The sequence below is a fragment of the Mustela lutreola genome, chromosome X (assembly GCF_030435805.1).
Source record: "Mustela lutreola isolate mMusLut2 chromosome X, mMusLut2.pri, whole genome shotgun sequence".
Classification (NCBI taxonomy): domain Eukaryota; kingdom Metazoa; phylum Chordata; class Mammalia; order Carnivora; family Mustelidae; genus Mustela; species Mustela lutreola.
Window position 1 is genome coordinate 113,050,408 of NC_081308.1, and position 17,715 is coordinate 113,068,122.

A 17,715-nucleotide genomic window follows, 5' to 3' on the forward strand; every position below is an offset into this window, starting at 1 on the left:
CTGACTGAGCTACCCAGGCATGCTGAGAACTGTCTTCTTAAAAAGGACAATGCCCATGGATGGGCAGTGTCTTGCTCTGGGAATAAGATCCATAAGTACAGGGACGCCTGGGTGGCTCAGTTGGTTGGGCAGCTGCCTTCGGCTCAGGTCATGATCCCAGCGTCCTGGGTTCGAGTCCCACATCAGGCTCCTTGCTCGGTGGGGAGCCTGCTTCTCCCTCTGCCTCTGCCTGCCATTCTGTCTACCTGTGCTCACTCTCTCTCTGATAAATAAATAAAATCTTTAAAAAAAAAAAAGATCCATAAGTACATACTTTCCAACATCTCCTATTATGGAGGTGACACAGTCAATAAAGTGGAGACACCATAATAAAAGACTCTCTCCTTTGGGACTTCATAGGCTCCATATTTGGATGCTAAGGATATTTTAATTGAGGGGAAAATAAAGGAAGCAGCACACAGTATTCAATAATTGGTTCATTCTTGGATTCATCTGCAATGATGGGCAGAACAATACTCCTTAAACAGAAGGTCTGACTCTTTTTGGTCCCTCTCTTCATGTGAAAACTAACATTAGTCTTATTTGACCAGCTTGGAAAAACAAATATTCCTGCAGGAAAGACAGCTGCCAGTCAGAGGGAACCTCCTAATCTGCCATCATTATGGATTAACTTTACTGAACAGCAGCTGTACAAAACACCATGTTAGATGAAAGGGAGCTCCCAACCAAACCCCAGAGTTGGCCTGTTTCTGCTCCCCACTGCCCTGATGACAAGTATGTGTCCAAGAGACTCAGCTTCCATGACAGTATGGATTTGAGCTCTCCAGGGCAAGTCAAGAAAGCTTATGTATCATTTGTTTTTCATCAGTGCCGAAAGCCTTTTCTGTTGTCACAGGTCAGATGAGACAGCACACAAAAAAAGGTCTGCTGTCTCAGTAGAAAACCTAAGGGGCAGAAAAGTTGTTGAATTACTGAGCCATTAGTGGGTGACCTCAGGAAAAAGTTCCATGTGGCTCATTGGCTGCCATTTCCATTTTAAGGAATCTTGAGGGGGCAGAGAGAGGATTGGGGACGTTTTAGCCCATTTGGTTAAAATGTTACATAATAAAAATGATAGGGACACTTTCCCAAAACCTGGAAAAAAGAAAGGTATGCAGCATTGGAGTGTGGTGCCAACCTTCCATTTCTGTGGACACCCCCTCAGATTTACAGGGAGCAGTCAATGGTGCCATCATCCAGCACCTTTCCTGGGGAAGATTTTGTTTCTGCATTCACTACACTTCATTGTTGCTAAGAATACAAATGAGACATAATTCAATTTTTTGTGAGCCATATATCAGATGTGAACTTGAGACAGTAATAATTGTTAAGTTCACTGAGAGGTTATTGTGAACCAGGCATCATTCCAGGACTTTAACATATTTATTTACTCATTAATCTTCACAACAACCCTATGACATAGGTGCTATTATTATCTTTGTCTTACAGATGTAGAAACTGAGGCCTAGAGATGTTTGGTAAATTGCCAGTGTTTACACAGCTACTTAATGGTAGAACACAGATTTATTTGAACCTAGGCAATCCAGAACCAGAATCCATGTTCTAATCTCAATTGTTAAACTGACTTCCTAAAATAATACAGAGAGGAGAAAAATTAGTTCACCCAAAATTCAAGCAATTTTACAGATAGCTTCACAAAGTATGTCTCAGCCCAATACTACTGTCCCACGTATTTTTAAGACAAGAAGGGCACTACTAACCTAAGTATCCGTATTTCTGGGTAGCTCAGTCAGTTCAGCATCCAACTCTTGTTTTGGGCTTTAGGTCACCATGGCAGGGTGGTGTAATAGAGCCTGGTGTGGGACTCTTGGGACTCTGTGCTCAGCGGGGAGTCTGCTTCTCTCCTCCTCTGTCTGTCCCTTCCCTCTCTCATGCGCACAACCTCTCTCTCTCTTTCTCAAATAAATAAATGAATAAATCTTTAAAAAATATCTGCATTTTTAAGACCTGGTTTCCAAAAAGTCAAATAACTTTCCTTAGAGCAGAGCTAAAAGATCACTGAATCACAAAGTTGAAGGAGACCCTGAGAATCTATTTCTTCATAGTGCTTAAGAAAATAGGATATAGAGAAAAGGGGCTAGAAGTAGAAATTAAAATCACTCTCAGCGTTTCAAATGTCTCGTTGGAAGTGGATGTGAGGAACACTCATTAGAGCTGACAGTGGCTGCACAGCACCCAAATGCTTTCAATTTAAGTGGCAGCTTAGCAGCCATTTGAAGGAGGTATTTTAGTATTTCCTTTATCTTAAACAGAATATAGTATCACTAATAGTAATAATACTAATAAACCTTTATGGAGCGCTTATTATAGGCCAAACATTGAGCTAAGTATATTATTTAATCTTCACAACAATCCTATGAAGTAGATACTATAGTTATTCCCATTTTAGAGATGAGGGAACTGAGGTACAGACTGGTCAAGTAACTAGAGAGAGGGCATATAGCTAGCAAGCAGCACAGCAAGGATCCCAAACCCAAGCAGTCTGTCTTTGAGGCCCATGTTGTTAAATACTAAGCAAGATACCTTCTCTGCAAGAACAACCCTCTGAGTTACTGTTAAGAAAACGTACCCAGTTTTTTAGGCCAATTATTGTCCCCAGCATAAGCTTTGGGCCTATAATGATAGTTTGGATGATTTTGTTGCTCTCAATGCTAAGCTTTTCTCCCACCACATTATAGACGGGTGGCTAAGTATCAAAGATTACTGTGTGAGCACAGGTTTATGTTTTGATGTGGTAATTTACAAATTATCTGCTATAACTCACATAGAGTCCCCTTGGCATCAGAGCAGATATGGCCTCAACATTTTTCCCAGGTCATAGATCCATACAGTTCAGATTTCCATAAACTCTATAGTATAAGAGATTGTGACTCAGGACAACTCCATATGGAGCTATAAAATAATATATAATGTTTTAGTTTAAATTGTATTACAGTGAAATAATGAAGAACTAAATTTAAAGACCTATTACACCCTTTAGAAATATCTGTAAGAAATATATTAACAATGATTTTAAAGTATTATAATAGCCAACATGTCTGAGCACTAACTACGTGCCAGGCATCATTCTAAGCACAATTAATTGTCACAAAACCCCTAGGGGTTAAGTATTATTAGTCTGATTTTATTAATGAAAAAACTGAGTCTCCTAGAAGATATTTAACAACTCAAAATAAAGTAGTGAAAGAAATAGGCTTGGAAGTCAGGCAGATTGACTCCAGTTCTGAGCGCTTAACTATTATGTAATACTGGCTCCTGTCATAGCACCTGCTGATTCCAGATTGCCCCCAATAGTCATTCAAAACCCAAGGAGATCAATGGTCCAATCATTCGGCCCTCAAAGGATCCCTGGTTGCTCATTTCAAACATGTTGGTCTAATGGAGCAGGATGCGATCTAGTCAACTATAGTCGAGAGCATGAAGTATAGTTCGATGGGAGAGTTCTTTGCCTCTGACATATATAAAATCCAAGTTCCTTTGCTCTCCACCCATTTCTCGTTCACATATTTTTTTCTTTATATTTGGCTACTTTAATGCTGGTTTCCCAGTTTCTATGTAATCACATTTCTTAATTTATTATTAAGATTATTAAGCATCATTGCCTTCCCTACCACGTTCCCATTATAACTTACAAGGATTCAAAATCTGAACTGGAGTTGTGAAATTATTTTGGGGGGAGTGGGAGTCATTAACTATATAAACAAAAGGCACAACAAAGCGGCATCACTCTAGATCCATTTCTCAACTTTACTGTATTTGTCAATAACCTGGGGATCATGTTAAAATACAGCTTCTGATTCAGTAGCTCTGAGCTGGGGTTGAAAATTCTGGGCTTCTTAACACCTCCTGGATTATGCAGATTATATTTTGAGTAGCAAGGTACTTGATCAGCCTGGTTCTGTCATTCATTTAAGAAGGATCACAATTAAATGAACCTGGGGAGATTAATGTTTAGGGTATTTTAAAAGAACCCAACCAAGGCTTCCTGAGATGGCAATTTCCTAATGTCTTCACAAATCCGTTTTAATAGTTAATAGTTCTGAAAGCACAGAAGACTTCTTTGTGTGTGTTTAAACCAAATGATTCAGATGCTGTGGCATTTTTCTTCTGATTTTATCTTTAGTGGAGATGGCATTAGTACACCATGCCCATTCTCTTACTGGTTACTTTGTTTAAAAAAATTGAAACAGTTACTCAATATGAACAACTTTGGGATGGTCCCACCATCTCCTTTTCCCCACTTTCTGAATCCGATTTTTGAGATGTCTAAGTCAAATCTCATTTCCACTCCGTGTTTGTCTCCTCTAAATCTATAAAATTAAATAAACTTTATAATTCCCTGCCAAATCTTGTTGTCTTTTATTTCAATGAGCTATTTAAATATTTAATGATCATATCCTGCATCATATATATTCCTACCTTGCCCATAGTGCGATAGGGAGTATACTAGTAACTTCTGGCCACCCATCCCACAAAGCTCATATTACAAAAAATGCACACTCTAGGCAGAATCTGGTAAATGCCAACTTCAAAAGAAGTTGTGTCATACTGTTATATTTATTACCACATGGCCAATAAAAAGAAACACTTGTGATGTGATTAAAAATAGCATACCAGGTAAAATTGGTTGTCCAGCGATTCCCAATGGTGCCATTCCAAGATTATTCATTGCTGTGGCCCATGCAGTTGGATCGGACATAGGTAGTGTCATTGCAGTGGAATCCACATTCAGAGTTCTACTATTATCAGCTAAAGAGAAATGACAAGCAAAATAATTTGTTGTATTAAGGTTTCAGTATGTAGTCTGCTTAACAAACTGTCAAACTCTTTACAGAAATGGACTAATGGACAAATGGTAGTTAGGGCCTTAACGCCAGCTCTTTACAAGGGTTAAAATGATACGGCTTGAATTGGCAGTAAGTCACAGAATTTGAAAGCAGTTTACCAGATGGCATTTTAGTGTGTTTCTTTCTCTCTGCTCCCTCTGTTCCTTCCTTCCCTTGTGTTTTTTTTTTTTTTTAATGAAGACTTTATTTTTTTAGAGCGGTTTTAGGTTCCCAGCAATATTAAGGAGAAGTTACAGAGATTTCACATGGGCCCCTTGCCCCCCCCCCACATGCACAGTCCCCTCATTATCAACATTTTGCACCAGAGAAGCACATTTTTGACAACTGATGAGTCTACACTGATGCATCATAATCACCTAAATGCCGTAGTTTACTTTAGGGTTCACTCTGGGTGTTGTACATTCCATGGTTTTGGACAAATATATAATAACATGTATACATCATTATGGTATCATACAGAATATTTTCACTGCCCTAAAAATTCTCTGTGCTTGCTTATTCACCCTTCCCTGCCCCCAACCCCTGGCCATACTGATCTTATTCCATCTCCATAATTTCACCTTTTCTATAATGTCATATAGTTTGAATCATACAACATGCAGTCTTTTCAGATTGGCTTTTCTCACTTGGTAGTATGCATTTAATGTTCTTCTGTGTCTTTTCATGGTCTGATAGCTCATTTCCTTTTAGTCCTGGATAATATTCCATCATATGGATGCACCAGAGTTTATCCATTCACCTACTGAAGGACGCTGCAGTTGTTTCTAAGTTTTGACAATTACGAATAAAACTACTATAAACATACATGTGCACATTTTTGTGTGGGCATAAGTTTTCACCACCTTTGGGTAAACACCAAACAGCACAATCAGTGGACTGTACTGAGAGCATGTTTAGTTTTATAAGAAACTGTCAACCTGTCTTCCAAAGTACCTGTACCATTTTGCATTCCCATCAGCAATAAATGAGAGTTTCTGTTGCTCCATAGCATCACCAGCATTTAGTGTTGTCAGAGTTCTGGATTCTGGCCACTCTAATAGTTGTCTAGTGTTATTTATTGTTTTACTTTGCATTTTCCTGATGGTACATAATGTGGAGCATCTTTCCATATGCTTATTTTCCATCTGCATATCTTTTTAAATGAGGTATCTATTAAAGTTTTTTTTGACAGGTTTTAAAATTGGGTTGTTTTCTTACTGTGTTTTAAGATTTCTTTGTATATTTTAGACAATAGTCCTTTATCAGATGCATATTTTGCAAATATTTTCTACCAGTCTGTGGCTTGTATTCTCAGTCTCTTTACAGTGTCTTCTGCAAAAGAGAAGATTTTAATTTTAATGAACTCCAGCTTATCAATAATTTCTTTAATGGATCATGACTTTGGTGTTGTATTTAAAGCCATCACCATATCCAAGGTCCTTTAGGTTTTCTCTTATGTTATCTGCTAGGAGTTTTATAGTTTTGCATTGCACATTTAGGTCTATGATCCATTTTGAGTTAATTTTTGTGATGTGTATGAAATCTGGGTCTAGATTTTTTTTTTTTTTTTGGTATGTGAATTTCCAGTTCTTGCACATTTGTTGAAGAGACCATCTTTGCTCCATTGTATTGCATTTACTCCTCTGCCAAAGATCAGTTGACTCTATTTGTGGAGTCTATTTCTGGGTTCTCTATTCTACTCCACTGATCTACTTGTCTATTATTTCACCAGTACCACACTGGCTTGATCACTGTAGCTTTATAGTAAATCTTGAAGTTGGGTAGCATCAGCCTTCCAACTTTGTTCTTCTTCAATATTGTGCTGGGTATTCTGGGCCTTTTGCCTCTCCATATAAACTTAAGCATCAGTTTGTTGATATACACAGAATAACTTGTTTGGATTTTGATGGGGACTGCATCAAATCAAGTTGAGAAGAACTGACATCTTGGCAGTACTGTGTCTTCCTATCAATGGACATGAAATATCTCTCCATTTATTTTGTTCTTTGAAATCTTTTTTGTTGTTTTTGTTTTAAAGATTCTATTTATTTGACAGAGAGAAAGAGACAGCGAGAGAGGGAACACAAGCAAGGGGAGTGTGAGAGGGAGAAGTAGACTTCCCATTGAGCAGGGAGCCCAATGCAGGGCTTGATCCCAGGACCCTGGGATCATGCCCTGAGTCGAAGGCAGAGGCTTCACCGAATGAGCCACCCAGGTACTCCAGTTCTTTGATTTCATTCATCAAAGTTTTATAGTTTTCTGTTTTTTTCCCCCCAACTGTATATACCATAGGAGCTTGGGATGCTTCTCATTCTTCTCATAGACTAGTTGAATTACAATTACTTCAGCAGCTTCCATCCAAATTACTCATGCATGCAAACGAAGAAAAATCATCCAAGGGCTTCCATAGTAGCAATAAGAAATGAAAAATTATATTTTTGATGTTATTCCATATCTTTGAGGGAGTAGCATTGAATAGAAATGGATACACAATCAACAGATATCAAATTAGCCAACTAAATGTTTGGGGAATTAGGGGTACATCAGAGAGTATAGATAGAAGCAGATAGAATACATAGTCCCTGCCTTCAAAGGTTCTACAATCTAACTTAAGAGACCAGTGATGGTGGTAATGATTATTACTATTATCACTACTCTCACCACCTTCATCCATTACTACCAATAATTATTGAACACTCACTACGTGCTACGTAAAGCACTTGGCATGCATTATTCTCATTTAACTTTTAAAACAACTTTACAGGAGGAACTATTTATATCTCAATTTAATAGAAGAGAGGATTTTATTTATTTTTAAAGATTTGTTTATATTAGAGAGAGTGTGTGCACGTGAGAGAGTGGGGGAGGGGTAGAGAGGGAGATTATCTTTAAGCAGACTCCCCATTGAGCAGGAGCATGATTGGGGCTGGATCCCAGGACCCATGAGATCACAATCTGAACCAAAGCCAAGAGTCAGATGCTTAACTCACTGAGCCACCTAGGTATCCCTAATAGATAAGAGGCTTTTGAAGATCATCTATGTTGTCTGAGGTCACCCAGGTTATATACTTTTAGCCACTTCACTTTATTATCTCCAGTGAACAATTAAGAATCAAAGAATTGAATGGAATTGACCAGAAATGTTACTGAAGTTTATGGAATGAAAAGTTACTGTGGCTTGAGTAGGTGGGAAAGACTTCATGGAGAAGATAGGATTTGAACAAATGGGCCAGATTTCTATAGAGCATGTCTTGAGTGATGGGTAGTTATTAGATACAGAAGCAAGAGGGGAGTGATGACATAAGCAGACATTGAACTGGGTTATATGTGCGTGTGCATGTATATACTTCATAGTTGGGAGATATATAATCATAAGTCATTGGAGCACAGAAAGACTTATTTTGGGAAATTTCCCTCTGATTAATTATTGCCTTAGAAAAATCTTTCCATGGCTCTTCTCTTACCTCTCATGTACACTCCTGCCAATTATACTCCTGAAGGCAACCCTTCTAATAGTAGCTTGCTATTAGCTAACATCTATCACATCGTTCTAACCTGGGAACATAAGGATGATTCTTTTTTTTTTTTTTTAAGAAAAGTGCTATTTTGGGCACTAAATGATCAGAACAAGTAAATGCAAATGTCCAGAAACATTATTTCTGAAATATTAGTTTTTATCATTCTTCTATGCTGTCTATGTATCTTCTCCATAAACCACTGCCTCCGCCCCCACACAGAGTGACTAATGGCCTTAAGCATTTGTTACTATAGTCAGAAGTCACATTTCAGAACTGGCAATTTCTCTGTGGGTAGAAACTCTAGCCCTCATACCCAGTTTTCAGTGCTCTCCTATGAAGGCATATTATGGCTAGAAACAGTCTCCTTGTAAATGTTATTAAGGAAACAAACATGGGGCATCAAATATCCTTTGGGTCAAGAGTTTACATATTGATTATTTGGGTCAAGAGTTTACATATTGATTATTTGGTTCAACTGAACACCCAATCTCCAGTCCAGGTGAGACACGTTTTAGGGAATATTATAGCTGGAAGGGGCCTTTTTAGATCACTGAATATGCACCCTGATTTTCTCTAATAGCTGCAGAATGAATTCAAGAGGAAACATCTAGGTTTAGAAGGACTGGGCCCCCATACCAAAAATACTTTCTTGCAAGAGTGGCTCCTCGTTGGCTCTGTAGTTCTGGGAAACATAAGAGAATCAGGAATTTTTTTTTAATTAACATATAATGTATTATTTGCTTCAGGGGTACAGGTCTGTGAATCTTCAGTCTTACACAGTTTACAGCATTCACCATAGCACATACCCTCCTCAATGTCCTTAACCCAAGAATTATTCTTAATAAAGAATTCTGAGATCAAAAAATGAGAATTTACAACGTACCAACCTAGCCAAACTCTGGACTAATTTCTGGGGAGGGGAGAGAATTACCTAAATTATCAGTTTTTTTTTTTTAAAAAAAGGATAGCACAGTATTACTATTTTAAAAATATATATTAATTCAAAGTGCCTATTAAAATGTTAGCAAGTAGAGTTCCTGATAGGCTTGTTTACATGAACCAGATGGTTTAGATAAGGACCATGTGTAATTAACAGCATTATTTTGCTATGATAAATTCAGTTCTTAAATTCTTAAGGAGCTCTGCTTTTTCATTTCCCTCTATTCCCCCAACACCCATCTCTACCTGTCAAATCCTACTCATTTTTCACGGGTCATCTGAAATGTTACCTTGTCTGTGAAACCACCTCCCTGGAATCAATTGCTCCCTCCTAGTGTATTATCATTAACATTTTATCTAGAATTTGATTTTTATGTGTTTGCTTATTCTCTCACTCTTTTCCCCTAAACCAAACTTTTATTGAGTCTTACTAATATGTCAGGTCATGTGTTAGTGACTAGAAATATGGAGATGAACAAAATTCATTTACTGCTCTGGAAAAACTCATAATACAATGAGAGCATGACATACAAACAACTAAATATAAATTATTTTAATAAGTGCTGCAGTAAAACTATGAGGAAAGTGCTATGAGAATAGAGAAGGAATAATTAAATCTGCTGGAATGGCTTTTGGTTGTGTTTGGGGCACAGAGAGAAAGAGGAATACTAGGGAAGGTTTCACTGCGTAAGAATAATTTGAAATGAGTCTTTAAGGAGGGATAGAATTTTCCTCCAGGTAGTAAATGGAGGATTAGGGTTTAAGGGCATTCCAGGAAGCAAGAATAACTGAACATTATCATCGACTGCCTTGAATTATAGTCTCTCTTGAATTACATGTTTCTCTTCTGCTAGCTAGCCTGTGTGCTCCTTTACATAAGGGACTTGGTTTTAGGTGTCTTTGTTTCTTTTCAGTGTCTGGTATAAAGTAGGAATTCAAGAAAAATTTGGATGAATGAATAAAGAAAGTCAACTTACATTGATTTTAGGCAAAAAGCAATCCATGCAGTGGCAACTGATTATTTATATACCTTTTCAGAATGATAAAATTGTCTTAAAAGGGATAGCATATTTGCTAAACTAATTCTCTTTCCAGGACAACTGAATTGACATATAGAAATTTACTGAGGGTTACAACTAGAGATAGATGAACCCAACTAATAATTTAGTTTGATAGCATTAGCTATAATCTTTCTCCCATATAGGCACAGTCGTACATATCAGCACGCTTGTAAATTTTTACTTTCAAAGAGAAATCCCAGATGATCTTCTGTCTGGCAGCAATCTGGATTTAAGGTCTGCAGTAACAAAATATGCTGTGCTGAACATCTGTTTAGAATCATCACTTAATGGTGGAAAAGTTAAGTCCAGACCTGATTCACTTTCTAGACTAAAAACGGACATCTAGCAATTTCCAGTGTGTTATGAAAGTCGTCCCATGTCACTAAAGGAAGAGATTGCTCATTTCCCCGTAAGTCCTACATTCACTGGCAGTGGCCAAGAATATTGAGAAGTCAAGTATCAAGTGCTGTCAAATAGTCTTCAAAATTCCTTACGCATCTGAAGAACATCTCCTGTTATGCTGGTTTTCTGTTCTGCCTTGTGTGGCGACTCCTCAAGATCACAAGTTGTAGAGTAATTGTGAATGAATGCCTTCTAGGGTAAGTTGATTGAATTTATGGCACTTTGGAGCAAAAGTTCATTAGTGCCAGAAGAATAAAATACTTGGAAGTAATTAGCCATTTTAACTTGGTATTGCTCCATAACTATCAAGTCATTGCCATCTGTTTATTTTTATATTATACTTCAGTTGATTGAACTAGTCAATTATTGTCAGTTATTTGATCTTGAAGAAAACACACACACACAGACACACACATACATACACATTCTGTGATACACCCATTCTGTAGTAGAATTAATTATTTCATATGTTTCCTTTATTTCCTTTGAAACAAGTTCAGTATGTTGGTGTTATCTCATCAACCATACTCTTTTTATTAAGACAAAACTGTCCTTCTCTGGCAATTTACTCTCCTGTAATTCTCTTTTTTTATGCCCAGACTTATATCCATTGGCTTTTATGCTTGCCGTAATTTTATTACACAGTATTGTGCAAAGCTGAGGAGAGAGTTTTGTCAACCAGCATTTATGGAAGGTTTGTTAAGCGTAGGAAGCAATCTTGCCTAGTGATCAAGAATATGCATTTGAGAGTCAGATGATTTGGGACCAGAGTCTAGCTCTACTAAGTAACCATAATATGCTCATTCTGTTTCTCCCTTTTCTTTTCTTCTTGCCGGTCTGCCTTCCAGCCTTCCTTTTATATTTGCTGTATGCTCACTGAACATTTTCTATGTGTCAGGGTCCATCCTAGATGTTGAAGACAATATGGTGAGTCAAACAGGCCTTAACCTTGTTCTTATGAAGCTCTCTAGTGCAAGAGGGAGATATTAAAATATAGACAAACATAAAATAATTACATACTATGGTAAGTCTTCTGAATAAAGAACTGGGTTTGATGATTAAAAAAATGGCAAGCTACAAATTTAGGAAAATGATAGCATCAACCTCATAGGCTTGTTGAAGATTAAATTAGATATTGTGGGTAAAGAACTCAGCATGGCTTCTGACTCATAGTAAGTACTTGGTAGGTAGTAACAGTAATATGGTAATAATTAAGATGATCATAATGAAGTAGTCCTAGCCCTTGAAGGGTTCAAAGTCTACTGAGAGACAAAGCATATACAGGAATTATAATAATACATTATACAGATGATGAAACAGAGGCACAGGCAGTTTAAGTGATCAGCTTAATATTGCACAGCTAATAAGGGGTAAAACAGGAAAATGAACCCAGGCAGCTCTGGTACTAATGCCCACAGTTTTATCCATCTCACTGAACTCCCTCTCAAAGAGCCCTTTATCTTCTATGCTCCCTTAGCTCATTGAACACATTACTATGATAGCCCTTTTCACATTGTATTTTTGATCACCTCTTTCTGTGTCTGCTTCTCCTCCTAAACTCTGGATTCCCTTATTCCTCTTTGTTATTTCTAGTGCCTAGACACTGTTTCTGACACAGAGCAGATGTTTAATAAATGATTTTAAACAAATGCATGAGGAAATCTATGACATAGGTAGGAGGGTCCTGCAAAGACATTCTTCTTCCCAGAAGAACGTAGGTAGATAGCAGGTGCCAAGCTATTCAGATACTACTCTGTTGTTTTATTAAGATAAAATCTCTTTTGGTGGGTTTCTTCTGAGGACTAAATATTGAAAATTTTAAATGGAGAGTGAGGGGAAGATAAATGGTGATTATTTGAGGTGTTATAATCTTAACATGCTGATTATATATAAGAAAACAACAATTACATAAATACAAACTTTAAGGAAGATATATCTGTAGACGGGAAGATGTTTTTCATCACAAATGAATTCCTCCTGAGTAAAAAGGAACTGACTAGAATTTCTTTGAAAATTTAAAGGTAATTAAACTTACTAAAATAAATGTGAACGTAGCAGCCATATTTGTTAGCTCCTTGAGGGCAGGGGATATAAATCTCATTTACGTTTATCGTATTCAACAGTGATTAGCTCAAAGTAGGTGTCAATTAGTGTTCTTTTAAATAAGTGAACTCTGGAAGAACCCAGCAACTGTATAAAGTGGGGCTTACCTGCAAAGCCTATTTCATAGACCCACAGCCAAATAAAATCTCTTTGCATTGTGTAGTACTGCACCGTGGACTTAGCCCTCTAGTCATTTCTGCAGAAGGAAGATAGTGGTCCAAAGCTGGGTGAAACAGACCTCTGGAACATACCAGTACTTAGATAAATGGTGAATAATAGTGTTAATGATAGTAATTATAACAAGACTAAAGATACTTAATACTTATTTAATACTTATTATGTGCCAGGCACTGTTCTAGGCACTTTAGTACATTCACTTAAAACTCACAACAACCCTATGAAGTAAGACCTCTCATCATCCCCATTTTCTGTTGAAGTAACAGGAACAGAGAGGTTAAGCAACCTGTCAATGGTGATACAGTTAGCTTGCAGTGAAGCTAGGATTCAAACTTAGGTAGTCTGATTCCACAATTCAATTCATGCTCTTAACCACTATACGATATTAAACTGCGGAAAGCATAAAGTTATAAAATATTTGAGCTGGGAGGGCTATCGAGTTCATCATTACACAGGTGGGTGTTCCCTAGGTCCTCTATAGCAGGAATTCTTAACTGGGGCTAAGTTGCCCACTCCTGCATCAGGGAACATTTGGCAATATTTGGAGATACCTTTGATCGTCATGATTGGAGGTAGGAGGTGCTACTGGAATCTGGTGGGGGGAGGCCAGGGCTACTGCTAAACATTCTACAATGTACAGGACACCTCCAACCCCTGCCACAGAAAAAAAATTATCTGACCCAAAGTGTCAATAGTGCTAAGGCTGAGAAACCTTGCTCCACTGCAGCAATTTCCATGTGTTCTTACTGGAGAGTACTTTATACCCTTGGTCTCTTTTTTTTTTTTTAAGATTTTATTTATTTATTTATTTATTTATTTATTTATTACTTACTTACTTTCTTACTTGTCTCAGAGAAAGAGAGAGAATGAGACAGAGCATACAAGCACAAGGAGGAGGGCAGGCAGAGGGAGAAGCAGGCTCCCTGCTGAGCAGAGAGTCCAATGTGGGACTCAATCCCAGGATGCTGGGATCATGACTTGAGCTGAAGGCAGTCACTTAACTGACTGAGCCACCCTGGTATCCCATACCCTTGGCTTCCTCACAATCCCTTCCCATTTACCACATGCACAGCCAATCCCACCTCCCAGCTACTCCCTTATGCCATCGTACTAAAACAAATCGGACCACTTCCTCCATCAAGAATCCACTAACATTTTTAGCATGGCCAATTTTATGCTTCACACCAAAGAAATGATCCTCACAGTGGAGAGTCTAGGTGCCTTGGAAGTCTTGCAAATAACACTAGGAATACAGTGACAAAGGAAAGAGAGAGGAAGTTTAGGAAATACTTGCATGGAACACAGAAGAAAACACCATCTCTAGCACATCATACAGGACCTTACATACAGTAGGCACTCAAAAAGTACATGTTGTAAAAGATTATGGCACAAGGGCAGGGTTGGGTGTCCTAGAACAGAGTAACACTGTGCTTTCTGTTCTCCAGCTAAGGGAAAGTAAACAGCAGGATAAATCGTGTTTTGGTTCTGCATTAAGCCTAGGGCTCAAGGTTTTATCTTCTGTTTGGTATTTATTGCTCATGAAGCAATATATTGTGCATTGCAGGGGCTATTTTGAATCCCTCTTCATTTTCTTTGAAAATTAACAATCCATCATTATTTGTGAACAGTGCACTGAAGCCCCAGGCACATCCCACTCTCTCTGATTACAGACGTCACCAGCAGTGACACCACAGCTTGCATCATGGCTATGCAGGGTGAGAGAACTGACAGGAGCTTTTGGAAGACACGACTCCGAGATGGCTTGAGAAAGATGATACTATTAGACAAGCAAGGGCTTTATTTCCCTATGAGTGTCTCCATGAATGGATCAAAGAGACCCTCAAGGGGATCAGGATGTCACAACATATTCTTTCTTGGGGAAGAGGAGGGAAGGGTAGGGAGGGAAGGGGAAAGGTTCTGTGCTAGCCTATATTGTATGTAACCATTTTCACAAGGGCTGTGAGAGTGGCAGGGTAGAGGTTGGGAGATAATAACTTGATTCTCAAGGTATACAGATGAGAACCTCAGTGTAGAGAGTGGTTTCTCAAACTAACCCTCATCCTGGAAGCTTCATTGGTTTAGTCTATAAGCTGGAGGGTCCTGGATGCAGCCACCTCCATACTGGGGCAGTTACAAGGATATTCAAGGTGGTTTTTTTTGATGGGGGAGGGGCAGAGGCAGAGAGAGAAGGAGAGAGAGGATCTTAAGCAGGCTCTACGCCGAGCATGGAGCCTGAAGTGGGGCATGATCTCACAACTCTGTGATCAGGACCTGAGCTAAAATCAAGAGTCAGACACTTAGCTGCCTAAGCCACCCAGGTGCCCCATGGATATTCAAGGTTTTTAACTAGACATACAAGAAGCTAGAGTGCCAAGCCAGCCTCCAGATGGCAGCTGCAGTGGGGGTGGGGTGTAGCAAGGAAGAAGGACCCAGGTCTTGGCATACACCTCTCCAAGGAACTCACAGCATATATCCTGCATTTGTAAAGGCAACAAGGTATAGTGGAAGAAATATAGATTTTGAGCCAGATAGACGCCACATCAAATATTGGCTCTACTATTTAATAGCTGTGTGACTTTAGGCAAGTTCTGCACACTTTTTAGCCTTTTTACTCACCTGTATTATTCACCTAACAATAATGATATTAATTCCTAGTACTGATTAAATGCTTATTATGTGCCAAACACTGTTTTAAGGCTTATATGTATTACGTAATCTAATTCTCACAAGCCTATGAGGTTGGTAATATTCATCATACCCATTTTACAGATAAGGAAAATGAAAGACAAAGAAGCTAGAAGTTGCCCAAGGTCACAGATGGAGTTAATGCTGCAACTGAAATGTAAATTCAGGCAGTTACAGTTTCAGAGCCCATACTTTTAACCCCTGAGCTATACACAACTATACTATAAAGAATGCTGAGCAAATAATCAATCATGATCTTAACCCCACTTAATCTTTATCTTTCCACTGTTTTAGCTCCCGTTAAGAAAGAAACCATTTGGTTGCCCTGTGGGGGTTTCTTCTCCCCCTTCTCTGAGCTGGAGCTGGGGGCCTCCTTTGCTATTTCAAGATGGGCTGGCACAGACTGAAGAATCTCAGAATAGTCCTTGTCACTTCAAGGTTATAAGCTGTATGTGAGCCAAGAGAATAGGTTGAGGTTGGAGGCAGGGGTCCGGGAAGTCCAATACGCTCCACCATTAGGATCTTGGAAGCTTTCTCAGTCAGGAAAAGCAAGGGCTAGCTGCACTGGAGACTCTGTTGGGCTTTTCTGGACTAAGGTCTGTCATTCCCATCCCTGGCCTCCTGGGCTCCTGAGACCCCAGTGAACTCATATTACCCTGGTCTAGGTTGAATAGTCGACTATGGTGGTTTAGTTTTGAGATTGCATCACTGCATTCTTTCCATATTTCCTTACCTAATATTTAGACAAAAACAGCAAAAGCATAGATGGGCCACAAAAACAATACCTTACCCCCCAACTATTTTAATGTCTGTGCTAACTGCCTGTTAAACAACAGATTTTAAGTTAATGGTATGGCTGGTGGGGAGGGGGAGGACAGAGAAAGAAAAAAAAAAGAAGCATAAATTTTGTAAGTTCCCAAAGCTCTGTGGTCTATGCTTTCCTGACGTAAGTTTTGTAAGAGGTAACTTGACATCCCTGCTGCTATGCTGTTGGAAGTCTGGCAAGATCTCTTGGAGGAAAAAAAAAAGTAGTCCTGGGGTTAATCCATAAGCCATCTTACTTTAGCCCTTGTTCCTGAAAATCTTTCCAACATGTTTGAGTCCACTTGCTTGCCATAGGAGACAGAGTGCAACAAAGAGAAATATAACTAGATCTGGAATTTAGAGGTTGGGTCTCAACTCTGGCTTGACTCTTTTCTTGCTGTGTAGCACTCACTCACACCTGTGTTTGTCAAAGTGCGGTCCAATCATGTGCATCACAATTGCCTGGGGTGCTTGCTAAGCAGCCATGTTCCAGGGTCCACAGCTGAGGTTTCCATCTGGGTGGTGCTGAGGAATCTGCCTGTTGAGCAAGTACCCAAGATAACTCTTAGGCCTACTACAAATTAAAGAAACACAGAACTTTGGTCTCCTCATGTATAAATAAGAATGATGCTGCTCCTTTCACAAGACTGTGGTGAAAACACAAGTGGTCAATATGTGCTAGCTCTACCTGAATCATTGAGTAAGATTACGGCAGGGCTTCAGGATCCATTCTGAATATTAACTTAACAAACATGTTAAACGCATGCACTATTTGGTAGTACAAGAGTGAAAAATCCATGTTTCCCTGCCCTTAAAGGGGCTCACAGACTAGTGGGAGAGATAGACAAATTACTGCATAGCTTGATACTGGCTAAACAGAGATATGAAGGGGAGGCAGTTACTCTGCTGGGAGGAAAAGAGAAGTGGTGGTAGAGAGGAAGGCAGAACACAGAGGAAGTGATGTTAATCTGGAGAGGTGATGGAAGTAAGTTTCAAAGGATAAACCAATTATGATGGTACTGTGGGTATCTTAAAAGGTGTAGGAGATAAGGCTGTATTTTTGCCAGGTCTAAAAACTAGAATAGAAATTGTCTTTGGGGGAATGGGTGTGAGCAGAGAATATTTTCTGTATCAGTTTAC

General features: G+C 38.8%; 1 protein-coding gene across 9 annotated transcripts in view; it reads right to left on the reverse strand.

Annotated features, from left to right (window-relative positions):
- The window catches only part of ENOX2 (ecto-NOX disulfide-thiol exchanger 2), a 273,312-nt gene that overhangs the window by 64,036 nt on the left and 191,561 nt on the right, over positions 1 to 17,715 (reverse strand). For 5 of the 9 annotated variants that reach the window (XM_059156518.1, XM_059156514.1, XM_059156512.1 and 2 more), the window contains 2 exons: positions 7,174 to 7,287; positions 4,675 to 4,809 (listed from right to left, as the gene is read on the reverse strand). The exons of 1 other annotated variant lie outside the window; for it this stretch is intronic. In XM_059156518.1, the coding sequence (XP_059012501.1) occupies positions 4,675 to 4,809; positions 7,174 to 7,207 (169 nt within the window). In that variant the 5' untranslated portion in view covers positions 7,208 to 7,287. The remainder of the gene's footprint in view (positions 1 to 4,674; positions 4,810 to 7,173; positions 7,288 to 17,715) is intronic. 3 more of the 9 variants (XM_059156517.1, XM_059156515.1, XM_059156516.1) reach the window with 1 other exon arrangement.